Consider the following 13,542-nt stretch of genomic DNA (forward strand, 5'->3'; position numbering starts at 1 on the left):
TATCTGCTGGGGAACTGAGTCAGAGGATCAGAGAACGTCCGTGATAGGCGGAACTGTGTCTGCTGAGAAACGCCTATAACGGAAGAGACCAGGAGGAGACCGCAAGTTTTTAAACCACTCAATCATTTTTAAACCACTCAAATCGCTTGCCATGATCCCCTTTGACAGAGGATCACTATGTGCATGTAATCAAGATTCCAGAAAACAGCCCAAACTAATCCGATCCTTAGGTAGTAACTCTCATCCAATGGCGGACATAAATCATCAGCAGATGTACTCGATATGTAAAAGATAATGAATGCTCCACATAGTGCATTAAACATACTGTATAAAATATTTATTAAAAAGATTTGGTAATACACTTACAAATGTTGCAGGAAAATAGGCCTTAAATTCTGGTGTGCCAACCGGTACACAAAACACAGACACCCATCCTACTGGGGAATCGTATAGAGCTCGAGGTGACGTCAGTACGCCGCTCCACCCTACGTCCGTTTCGTAATAACTTACTGATCTACTGAAAATTACGAAACGAACGTAGGGCAGAGCGGCGCACTGACGTCACCTCGAGCTCCATACCCTTTTCTAACCATTTCTAACTTTAACTACGCTAGCCACATCCTACAGCTGGAGTGTATAGATTTGTGAATTAAAGGGGTTGTAAAGATTCCTGGTTTTTCACCTTAATGCATCCTATGCATTAAGGTGAAAAAACATCTGTTAATTACTGGCCCCCCGGTTTACTTACCGGAGTCCTCGAAAGTCCTGCGTCATGAATGCGCTGTCTTCTCGTCTCGATCTTCTCGGCTCTTTATTGGATATCCCACTGCTGTCAATCAAATCCAATGATGCTGGCGCCGAGGGGGGCGTTACTGAGTCTGGCATTTGTGTCTATGGACGCAAATGCTGGACTCGGGAACATGCCCGCAAGGTAACCCCCATGGGAAAGCGATTCCCAGAGGGGATTACCAGATGCGGGGAGAAGCTGAGACAGCCACCGAGGGACCCCAGAAGACGAGGTTCAGGGCCAAACGAGCTGCAAAGCGGAGGTAAGTATGACACGTTTGTTATTTTTTTTTATTATTTGAACCTTTAGTGTAACTTTAAGTCCTGGGGGTTAAAGGGGTTGTAAAAGGTAAAACAAAAATTCCTTTACCTTAGTGCAGTCCTCCTTCACTTATCTCATCCTTCGATTTTGCTTTTAAATGTCCTTGTTTCTTCTGAGAAATCCTCACTTCCTGTTCTTCTGTCTGTAACTCCACACAGTAATGCAAAGCTTTCTCCCTGGTGTGGAGAAAGCCTCTTGAGGGGGGAGGGCCACTCTCTACTTTGGAGATAGAAAAAGGAGCTGTGTGTAAAGTGGGCATCCTGACACTCCTGCTCGCCCCCTCAAGAGGCTTTCTCCACACCAGGGAGAAAGCCTTGCATTACTGTGTGTAGTTACAGACAGAAGAATAGGAAGTGAGGATTTCTCAGAAGAAATAATGACATTTAAAAGCAAAATCGAAGGATGAGGCAAGTGACGGAGGACTGCACTAAGGTAAATTTAGGGAACATTTTTTTTTACCTTTACAACCCCTTTAACAGAGTTTCAATAGGCCTACTTGCCTAAGGTAAAGAGGAACCTAAAGATGAGCTACACTTGTCCACTTATATCCAAATGAATGAATGAATGAATGACTTGTATAGCGCAACGCATGCGAACTGAATCGCCTCTGGGTGCTTTTTCCAGCCAGTATCTGCTTGGCTGGTGCGGTCATTTTTACCCCGTAGGATCATGACACGCTAGGGACACACAGTCATACACACATACTGTATACTGGGCCAATTTGGACGAGATCCAATTTACCTACCAGCATGTCTTTGGAGTGTGGGAGGAAACCGGAGTACCCGGAGGAAACCCACGCAGGCACAGGGAGAACATGCAAACTCCAGGCAGATGGTGTCGTGGTTGGGATTCGAACCAGCGAACCTTTTGCTGCTAGGCGAAAGTGCTACTCACTGCACCACTGTGCTGCCCAAATGGTTACAGCTCTACCTCTTTAATTCAATGTGTTAGCCTAAAATGATTTCCTTCATCAATTATTAAATCCCCCCCCCCAAAAAAAAAGTAAACCCCCACTAGTATCTTATGTGTATATACAATATTCATCTGAAGATGGGTTTGCTGCTGTTACTAAGGCATACACCTCAAACTACTGAAAACACTACTTAAAGGGGTAACGCCATGAGTAGTGTTTTCAGTACACTTGCCCAATATTTACTCTGACTGGTATGTCTGCGCCTGGATCTTAATTTTTTTTTGTAGATTAGCTGACACCAGGGATATCCTTCTGAACTCCCCTCCAATTCACATCTATAAACATATACGATCAGATGACATGTGTGCGCATGTTTATAGAAAGATCTTACAAGAAAGATCCTTAGCGGCCAAATGTCAAAAAAAAAAACTTCTGATGTCAATAGCTAGAATAAACGTGTGGGCATAGTAGAATTGGTTCTATTTATAATATATTTTAGCATATAAGCAAACCACTACATATTGCAGTTCACAAGGACTGCTTAACAAATTCTCAGTCATCTTTTAGCAGCAAAATGGTTAACAGAAAAAAAAAAAGATCCCAGATGTTTACCTGCTAAAGCTGTCTCTTCTTTTTCTCTTCAATCTGTTCTTTGCTGGGATAGTACTGGCCAGAGCCAGCTGCCCACAATCTTGTGTGCTTGGCTCCATTTTAATACGCTGGCTACCCACGATGCTCCGGGAGCTGATGTCAGCGCATCAGCAGGCTCCCTGGAGCGTGTCTGAACGGAGCCCATTATGGTGACGATTTGAAGACAGGTTTTTAAAAACAATAGTGACAGAATTAAACAAATGAATGGCGCGCATGGCTAGGTCCTTAGCTATTCTTTTCCAAACAAAAGAGAATGCACATATGGAGAAAGGCACGCTTTAATTAATCCGATGATCCCTTAAAGCTACACTCCCACTTACTACAGACATCCTCTGGCACTGCCTTACAGGAGAAAATATTTTGCAGCTTAACACCTTCTAAGGTTTCATTACTATGAAATTTTAATATAAAATGTTTACAAATTAATATTTTTTTATGGTTACTATTAGATTTCAAATATTATAATATAAACTGTAATGTAAGTTTAATTTAAATGAAGTATGTATTAGCTGTACAATGTAGTTTATATTACACTGTGTACAATACAATATACTATATATAGGAGACAGAGAGCTAGAGCTTTTTTTTTTTTAAGATGGCTTAATACTGGTAATACTGACTGATGCCGACACTGGCTGAGATAAATGTATTGTTCATTGGTTATAATTATATCACTTGAAATATATGTATAAATGAAATGAAAACACAGCAGATATTCATTGTGATCATAGGCGTGCGCACAGGGTGTGCCAGGTGTGCCGGGGCACACCCTAATCACCCAGTGTGGTGCATATTTCCAATGTTTAGACCACTGATATTTCACCAAATAAAGATATTTTTTTTTTTTTTAAATAATAATATTGTAACTGCCCCACTGACACTGATCTTTGCCCTTATGACATCATTTACTTCTCTACTGACACTGTCAATATATATATACACATGCACACACGCATATGAGCACACCTATAATTGTGAAATTAATAGAATGATCAGAAACTAGCTGCTAGTTGGAAAGACTGTAATAAAAAACTGTTCTGGACAATGCAGCCACCTCCTGGAGAAAACACAAGATACACAGAAACTGGTATCACACAGTAACAAGATCAGTTTTTCCTTTTTAAGAGCTGTAAAAAAAAAAAAAAAAGCATGACATTTTTTTTTTTTTTACCAGAGTCAAGCAAGTTTAATCATCTTACAGACTTCATTCTTGGGGGTTCAAGATTTGACATGAACTATAATATTCACTAAACTGATATTGCAAGACCGAATAATAATTCCATTTTATTCTTCCTAATGTAGAATAACCAAGTAGCTGAGGAATGGAGTTGCAAGACATCTTTATTAGCATTTTGAAAGAGGGAGACCAGAGATCTTAATGCAGGGAGGTTTCAAAAGTGTCGTTTTTGAGAAATAAGTTGTGTCATCAGTTGTGTACCTATCGTAATTAACACCTCAGTAAGATTAATTATTAACATGCCCCCTTCATATCCCCCTTCCCCACACTCATTTATATAGCAAAATTATTTTCAGTGGTAATCATTAAATTAAATAAATACTAATGGGCAGAAAATAAATTGAAAGTTTTTTTTTTTATCTGAATGTTTTATGTATAATCATGTTGACAAAAAAGTAAAATTGAAGGTCTTTATAGTGGCACAAATAGCACCCTGATAAAAAAAAATAAAAGAAGCAAATATTTGCGTGTTATTAAAAAATAGAATGCCCTGTACACACGACCGGTTTTCCTGACATGCCAAAACCCAATGTTTTTCCCGACATGATTCCTCTCAAGCCTGCCTTGCATACACATGTTCAATCAAAAAAACACTCGACCAAAGCGCGGTGACGCCCAACACCTACAACGGCACCATAAAGGGGACATTCCATTCAAATGGCGCCACCCTTTGGGTTGCTTTTGCTGATCCTCGTAAAAGTTTGATGAGAGACGATTTGCGCTTTTCAGTCTTCGTGCTTTTCAGTCCATTACAGCGTGACAAATGTGCTATCTCCATTACGAATGCTAGTTTTACCAGAACGAGCGCTCCCGTTTCATACTTGATTCTGAGCATGCACGTTCCCCCCAATTGATCCCCCCCCCCCGGAAAAGCATACACACGAGCGGTTTGTGCGATGAGAAAAAGACTGGCGGGAAACACGACGGGATCGATTTTTTTTTTGCAGGCAGTTTTCTTGTCGGGAAAACTGCTATGGAGCATACACATGACCGGTTTTCCCGACCAATCAAAAAAATGGCAGTTTTCTCGTGTGTACGAGGCATAAGGATTTATGAGAAGTAGACAATGGCGAAACATAGTAGTATTAGGATAGTAGTGACATGTTTTGATAGTGACAGACCTAGAGGAGCCTAGGTTATCATAAAATGATCCTCTAAACAGCAGTAACTTAACAACACATAGGCAAAAAATGGCAATTCTGACAGTACAGGGGCCCAAATAGGCAATTGTATACAATATACAGTACAGGCAACGATCATTGAACTTGCAGGTAGCTAATACTTACCGCAAGTGGCAAATAATAATTCAATATGCAGGCAGAAAATAGGGAATTGTGACAATATGAGGACAACAACCAGTTGCAGCGTGATCCCAATTGCTTAAATGGGTTGCATTAGGTGGCACTACTGCCCACTAAATGCCACAGGGGGGATAATTTTTGATTCAGGCTCAAAGCAAAGTATATCGACCACGGCATATGAACACCTCCATCTGCTGACTTTGCAGCTTAAGTGGGGATTGTTGGGGGATGGTAAAAATGCAGCTCATTTGTGTGTTGTTATCCCCCCTCCAACCGCAAATCTAGACAACCGTCAGAACCTGGGTCACCTGCTGGTGGTGGCACTGTGGTTTCCAGAGCTGAAGGTCAGAGTTCCAGTGGCCACCCGCAGGTGTCTCCCATCAATCAGCAAATCCCAGTAACTAGGTTCCACCTCATGATGGCTGCTGGAAAGGTAGAGCCTTTCACTGCATCAACTATAGATCAGTCTACTCTGACACAGCCTCAGCTCTGACTACTGCCATCTCATATTTGGGACTTTCAGCACCCTGGCCTTCAACAGTAATAACATCTGCTCCGGCCTTTCTAATAGGTTTCATCCATCCTTGTGACCGACTGACCCACACAGCCAAGTGATGTTCTTATTGTAAGGGCTGGGCTCAGCCCTTCCTTCTCTGAGCTGGCCGCTCAGCTGTTGGCTAATTGCCATCTCCTATCTCTCCACAGTGACTCACCTGTGGATGTTCCTGCTCGTCAGTCCTGCCCACTTAAGTCATCCAGCTCAGTTGCTCTCTGCCTTCACCTTGGTCAACATCACCTGTGTCCCTGTTGAAGACATTCCTTCTGGCTCCAAATCCTGCTTGCTGTTCTACTACGTATATCTCTGACATTTGGCTTGGCTGAATATCTGATTCGGTTCTGAACTCTGGCTATGTTTTGACTATGCTTACTCTGTTTATCTTTTTATTATTAAACAAGTGTAATTTAACTTTACTTCTGTCTCGGTCTGATTTATGGTTTCTGACAGTAGGCGAAGGCCACAAATTCAGAAGATGCAGTCAATCCACTTGTTGGTAATATTTTTTCCGGATTGGATGACCAGGATCACTGCATGGATCAGTTTGCCATGGCATTACAAAAGCTCCTGAGTCGCATGGCTCACGTGGAATCTCCCACTGTGGCTGCTCCGGTACAACCTGTGTTGCAGGCCGTCCCTGCTGCTGCTCCAGTCTCTGTTCAGGCACCCGCCTCGAGTATTAACTCTATAAGGTATGTCTGTTTCCCTCTGCTTCCCCAGCGATTATGGGGGCAATCCAGTTTAATGCAGAGGGTTTCTCAAACAGGTTGAGATATACTTTGAGATGCTGCCCCAGGCGTTTCCCACGGACAGAAGCAAAGTAGGTTTCGTGATATCTTTGCTTTCTGAGAGAGCCTTGACCTGGGCAAACCCTCTATAGGAGGCGCAAAAAAAACTCCTGAGTTATCCAGAATTTGTGGCTTCCTTCAAAAGGGTATTTCACGTTCCTGCATGCTCTGCTTCTGCTAACAAGAGCCTCATGTCCATTAAACAGAGTACTGTTGCCGATTACGCCATTGAATTCCATACTCTTGCAGCAGAGGTTGCTTGGAACAATGAGGCTCTCGTGGCTGTATGCTCGTGCTGCTTTTTCTCATGATCTCTCAGATAACATCAAGGATGAGATAGCAGCCCGAGATATACCCACTGAGCTGGAGAAGTTCACATTTGCTATCCTCATTGACTCCAGACTCAGAGAAAGACTCTCTTTTAAGGAGTGCTTGCGGAAGCCTCCTGTACATTTGTCTCAAGTTTTGCAGTCTCGTCCCTGCCTCCCTCACCTCCCATGCCTCCTGATACTGAGTTGGTCAGTGAAGGTGAACCCATGCACTTGGCTTCATGTGTCTCTCTGCGGATGAGAGAGCCCTTAGAGGGAGGGAGAGATTGTGCCTGTATTGTGGCCAGGCTGGTCACTTTTTGAAGTCTTGTCCTACCCGTCCAGGGAATGCCCGAACCTTGAGGTCCTGTCACGAACAGACCTTAGGTGGCGTTGTTTCGTCTCCAGTTATCCAGAAGGATAAGCCCCTGGTTTCGGTTACCCTTTCTTGGGCTGAGTCGTCCGTTGAGATACAGGCTCTATTCGACTCTGGGGCTGCAGTGTTCATTGATGCTGCCTTTGTATTGAAGCACTAGATTCCGCTACAGTTGCGTGACACTCCACTTGCCATCAAGGCTCTCTTGATGGGAGACCTCTACAGCCTGCCCATGTGACTCATGAGACTGTTATGTTGTCCATGGCCGTAGGGGCTCTTCACCATGAGATAATTCAATTCCAAGGTATTGACGCTAAGTTTCCGCTGGTTTTTGGTTATCCTTGATTACAGAGGCACAACCCTTCTTTTGATCAGCTCTGTGTTGAGGTTCTGTCCTGGTCACCACAATGCAGTAAGAGATGCTTCCAGAAAGTAGCCAAGGTTCTGTGCACCTCTTCACTCTCCTCCCTGCCGGAGGAGTACCGCAATAAAGGTCAAGCCGGTACTTTGCCTCCACACCGGTTTTATGATTGCACAATTGACCTTCAACCTGGTGCCATACCTCCTCATGGCCAGGTTTACCCTTTGTCGGTCTTAGAGGATAAGGCCACGGAGGAGTATGTTGCAGACGCACTTTCCTCATCTCTTGCTAGTGCTGGTTTCTTCTTTGTGAAGAAGAAGAAGAAGAGTGGTGAACTGAGACCTTGTATTGATTATAGGGGTCTCAAGCATTTCATGACCAAGAATGCTTATCCGATTCCAGAGTTTTTTGACTGCCTCAAGGGAGCGATGAGTGGAAAACTGCGTTTAATACCAGAACAGGTCATTATGAGTATCTCGTAATGCCTTTTGGCCTTTGTAACGCTCCGGCAGTTTTCCAGGAGTTTATTAACAATGTCTGCCAAGATTTGTTGCAGTTATGTGTGGTGGTTTGTCCCTGGAGAGCCACCACACAAATGTCTGTCGTTTGTTTCAGAAACTAAGAGAGAATAATCTCTATTGTAAATTGTAGAAGTGCGAATTCCATCGTGAACAGGTTAAATTCCTGGGTTATGTCATTTCCACTGCTGGTTTTTCGGTGGACCCAGAGGAACTTTCAGCAGTCCTACAGTGGCCTCGACCCATGGGTTTACGTCCTCTGTAGCGTTTTCTTGTTTTTGCCAACTATTGTCAGAGTTTATTTGTAACTTCTTGTCTCTGGTCAAGCCCCTGACTGATAAGGAAAGGACGGTAATCCACAGAGTTTGTCTCCGGAGTCCATTAAGGTCTATGAGAGTCTCAAGGCTACCTTTATTTCTGCTCCTGTGTTGGCACATCCTGATCCTACGTTGACTTTTATCCTTAAAGTCGATGCTTCTGAGACTGGAGTTGGCGCCCTTCTGTCTCAACGTCCTAGCTCTGAGAGTGCTATGCATCTGTGTGGCTACTCTTCCAAGAAACTGTCACCCGCGGAGTGCAATTACGATATTGGTGACAGAGAGATGTTGGCGATCATTTTAGCCCTGAAAGAATGGAGACATCTCCTCGAGGGTACCACTGTGCTGGTTCTCATTCTTACTGACCATAAGAATCTCACATTCTTGTCTGAGGCTAAACTCCCCAGAAGGGCGCGATGGGCTCTTTTCTTGTCAAGTTTTAATTACATTGTCTCATTCTTACCCAGTACTAAGAATGTTAGGGCTGACGCTTTGTCACAACAAATTTCCTCCACTTCCAAGATGGAGTCGGTTCTGGTTCCTGTGATTCCTCCTGATCGCATTCTGGCTATGGTTTTCACCAGTCTCACTTCTTCTTTGGGTGACAAAATTCTTGCTGCTCAGATAGATGCTCCTCCTGTGAAACCGTGTGACCGCTGCTTTGTCCCAGAGAGTCTCCGTACTGCCGTGCTCAAAACTTACCATTCTCCCAAGGCTGCTGGCCACCCTGGGAAGAATCAACTCTTTTGGGCCATTTCCCAACAATTCTGGTGGCCTAGTCTACGTGCTGATTTAACCATCTTCGTAGTTGCCTGTTCTGTGTGTGATCAGAGTAAGACTCCACTACACCTTCCAGTGGGCTTCCTACATACCCAATGGAGAGAGGCCCTGGACCCACCTGTCTATGGATTTCATTGTGGAGTTACCCAACTCCCAGGGCAACACAGTTATCCTTATGGTGGTTGACCGGTTCTCAAAAATGTCCCATTAAGAAGTTGCCCACTTCTAAGGAACTGGCTTCCATTTTTGCTCGGGAGATCTTTCACTTACATGGGCTACCCAAGGTGATTGTTTCAGACAGGGGTAGTCAGTTTGTGTCCCGGTTCTGGCGAGCTTTTTGTGCACAGTTGGGAATTTAGCTTGCTTTCTCCTCTGCGTATCACCTAATGGGGCTGCAGAACGAGCCAATCAGTCTTTGGAGCAATTCCTACGTTGCTATATTTCTGACCATCATAACAACTGGTCATACCTCTTACCATTGCCTGTGTTTGCTCACAATAGTGCCTTGAATCCTGCTTCCCCATTGTCCCTGTTTATGGCGAACTATGGTTTCCAACCTTCCATGTTGCCTGACTCGTTTGTTCCACAGTGTATTCCTGTATTAGAGAGCATCTCTGTGGTCTTTGTTCCACTTGGGAACAAGTCCAGGAGGCTTTGCAACATGCTAACGATAGGTACAGACTCCATGCTGGGCCTTTCCGTATCCTTCCCAGGATTAATCCAGTGGCTTGTGTTGGACCTTCCTTCTAGTATGCTTTTCTCAAATGTGTTTCATGTCTTCTTATTGAAACGTTTGGTCTGCAACTGCTTTACCACCTTGTGTCATGTCCTCCTCACCCTATACAGGTTGAGAACCATGAGGAGTATGAAGTACAGTCCATTGTTGACTCCCGTAGGTTCCATGGGCGCATACAGTACCTAGTGCATTGGAAAGGGTACAGTCCGGAGGAACGGTCTCATCCTCAGACGTACATGCCCCTGTCCTCCGTGATTTCCATAGATGTTTTCCCCTTAAGCCTGGTGGTCCTCCAAGGGGGTGGGGTCATTGAGGAGGGGGTACTGCCAGGGCTGGGCTCAGCCCTTCTTTCTCTGAGCTGGCCGCTCAGCTGTCGGCTAATTGCCAGCTTCTATCTCTCCACAGTGACTCACCTGTTGATGATCCTGCTCGTCAGTCCTGCCTACTTAAGCCGCCCAGCTCAGTTGCTCTCTGCCTTCGCCTTGATCAACACAACAGAGACTATTAGGTAGATTCACACACATCTGCCTAACTTTAGGGCGGCCTAGCCTAGCCTTTTTAGGCTACACCGCCGTAAATTAGTTAGGCTAGTAGTGATTAACAATCTAATTACCTGCTAATCTACGGCGGTGTAGCCTAAAACGAGCGGGCGTAAGGGCGCCTAATTCAAATGACTTGGAGGGGGGCGTGTTGTATGGAAATGAGGCTTGACCTCAACTTTTTTGATGTTTTTGGACACTGCGCATGCGCCGGGCGACTACATTTCCCAGTGCGCATTGCGGCTAAGTAGGCCGTACGGGCCTATTGATTTTGACGCGGACGTAAACGACGTAACTCCCGATTCACTGACGACTTACGCAAACGACGTAAAAAATTCGAACCTCGCGGCGGAATAACATTGTTATTCCACCTCATAGGTGGAATAACTTTAGGCCGCCTAAGGCCTTACGGAAACAACGTTAATCGACGGCGTAGGCCTGGCGTACGTTCGTGAATCGGCGTATTCCCTCATTTACATAACGTTGTCATTTTGCTTGTGGGCATTGTGAAGCACACAAGCACTTACTTCCTGGAAGTCTTGGATGGGGAGTGATAATTGGGTAGCGCAGTGCATCCTGGGAAATGATGAAACACATTTCCCAGGAGCATTAGAGGGAGATGATGTCAGGATCCTAGGTGATTCCAAAGGCAGATTTTGTGGGACTGCATAGCAACAGGCATTTCCAGATGAGTAAAAAACATTTATTTTTCTCTTTTTTAGGTCTAATGAGCACAATAATGAAAAAAACATTTTGGGATGGAAACTCCACTTTAAGAGCCCATTCACACAGGTCCGACTTTGGATCCGACTTCAGGTCGCCCCAGGTCGCCCCTAGTCGTCTCAAGTCGCGCTGCATGAAGAAATCAATGTAAGTGAATGGAGCCGTCTTAATGCACACTACTGCAGTCGCTCCGACTTGAAAAAAGGTTCCTGTACTACTTCAATCCGACTTATACCCATTGATTTCAATGGAAGTCGCCTCCAAGTCGAATCCCCATTCACAGTGGGCCAACTTTACAGGAAATCACCCCAGTGTGAACCTGTTCTAATCAAACACCTCCCTCCCACAGGGGAACTCCATGCCAAATTTTAAATAAAAAAACGGCATAGGTTCCCCTTCAGGAGCATACCAGGCCCTTAGGCCTATAAAAGGCTGCCACTGTCTGATCCAAATTGCTGGATTGTCGTCAGCCTTCCTGAGTGTCTGAGCCTCTGTACTACTGCTGTTTGGATTTCCTTGTTCCTGACCTGTTTGATCCGCTCTCCTGGTTTGACCCCCTGGCTTGCTTTACTGACTTGTTACCTTCTCCAGCACCTAATCCCGGCTTGTTTCATGGACTTTGCTTCAGTTATTTGTTCCTGCATGTTTTCCAATACCAGACCTTTGGCTTGTCTCCGTTCCTGCAACCTTCATCTCCTGCCTGGATCCACAATGTGTGATACCTAGCCGGCTTCCACCTTGCCAAGTGTTACTGAGGATTCCTAGAGACTGCAGCCCTGCGGTGTTTCCTGTATTCTCCAGTATTCTTCAGGCACTCTCCGGGTCTTCTCTCCTGGATCCATCTGGCAACCTGTGCTTCTCTGGGCACTACACCCTCTGTACCCAACCTCAGAGGTGTACTGCACTCAGCCGCAAGGGGAGCCCTCTCGGCATTTCGGCCTCCAACCAGGTACGTGACAGGCACGGCCGCCATCAGGGGGGTACAGGCAGCACACCTGTAATGGGTCCGGACATTACGCACATTACGCCGCGTAGCGCAAATAATATACGCTACGCCGACGCAGCGCAGAAAGGCAAGCATGGAATTCACAAAGCCAATGCTGCCAAAACTGCGCTGGGTTTTGAAGGCGTAAGTCGGCGTAGGTGGAAGTGGGCGTGAGCCATGCAAACCCATGCAAATGAGGCGTGACCCCATGCAAATGATGGTCCGAGCGGCAGACAAGTACGTTTAACGAACTGCGCATGCGTCGTGCCGTGGACGCATCCCCCTGCGCATGCTCACAACCACGTCGGAACAACTGCCTAAGATACGCCGGATCACTACCTACGCCATGAACGTATCCTACGCCCAGCCAGACTCACGTCCAACGTAAACTACGTAAAATACACTGGCTTGTATTCCTTGGTGCAGACCTTTGCATGTCTGCTGCTGGGTTACTGCAATGGAAGGGCTCTCGCGCTATCGATGTTCTAAACCTAGGGGGCACTGCTGCAGTTATCTGAAATTGGTCCTAGCCAAAAGTGAAAGCAAATGAAATGAGTGATAATAACTGCGGTGTATTGCCGTATTTTCCTCATTTACATATTTGAATGGCTGATCAATGGGAGCGCCACCATGCGTCCAGCCTACATATGCGCCCACGCTACGCCGGCGTAGGCAAGTTACGTCGGCTGGATGAAGCCTATTTTTAGGCTTATCTTAGTTTGTGGGTCCGGCGCATAGATACGACGGCGCATATTTGCACTTACGCGGCGTATCTTGAAATACGTTGGCGCAAGTGCTTTGTGAATCCGGGCCATTATATATATATATATATATATATATATATATATATATATATATATATATATTATTATTATTATTATTATTATTATTATAGGGCCCAGAGGGCCCCAGATGGCAACCCCCCTTTTTTTAAAAAATATATATATTTTTTATATAATTTTTTTTAATTAAAGGGCCCAGATGTCCCCAGGGGCCGGATGGCTACCCCCCCCCCCTTTTTTTAATATATATTTTTCTTTATTTCTTCTTTTTTTTGTAAAGGCCCCCCCGCTTCTCTTTTCACGGCAGCCCCCCCCCCCCCCGCTTCTCAATTTCAGGCGGCAGCCCCCCCCCCCGGTTCTCTGCTCCAGGGGGCCCATGCCTGAAGCTGTGTAAGGGGCCCCATAATTCATGCTGCAAATTGAAATACTAAAAGTGAACAATAAAACAGTAAAAACTGATCTAATCACAATCTATACAGTGAAATCATCAAAATATGTGAAATCACAAACAAACACTAAAACGTGTAAAAAGTTCTGCGGTGAACTATAAATCAAGTCCAAAA

The 13,542-nt window shown here is 45.0% G+C and overlaps 1 protein-coding gene across 3 annotated transcripts in view; it reads right to left on the bottom strand.

Moving 5' to 3' along the window:
* The window catches only part of CPO (carboxypeptidase O), a 275,623-nt gene that overhangs the window by 111,888 nt on the left and 150,193 nt on the right, over nucleotides 1–13,542 (bottom strand). Inside the window, exon 1 of one of the 3 annotated variants that reach the window (XM_040357315.1) lies at nucleotides 2,634–3,014. The exons of the other annotated variants lie outside the window; for them this stretch is intronic. Within the exon in view, the coding sequence (XP_040213249.1) occupies nucleotides 2,634–2,731 (98 nt within the window). The 5' untranslated portion in view covers nucleotides 2,732–3,014. Of the gene's footprint in view, nucleotides 1–2,633; nucleotides 3,015–13,542 lie in introns of those variants that run through there. 3 annotated transcript variants of the gene reach the window in all.

This window comes from Rana temporaria, chromosome 6 (genome assembly GCF_905171775.1).
Source record: "Rana temporaria chromosome 6, aRanTem1.1, whole genome shotgun sequence".
Lineage (NCBI taxonomy): Eukaryota > Metazoa > Chordata > Amphibia > Anura > Ranidae > Rana > Rana temporaria.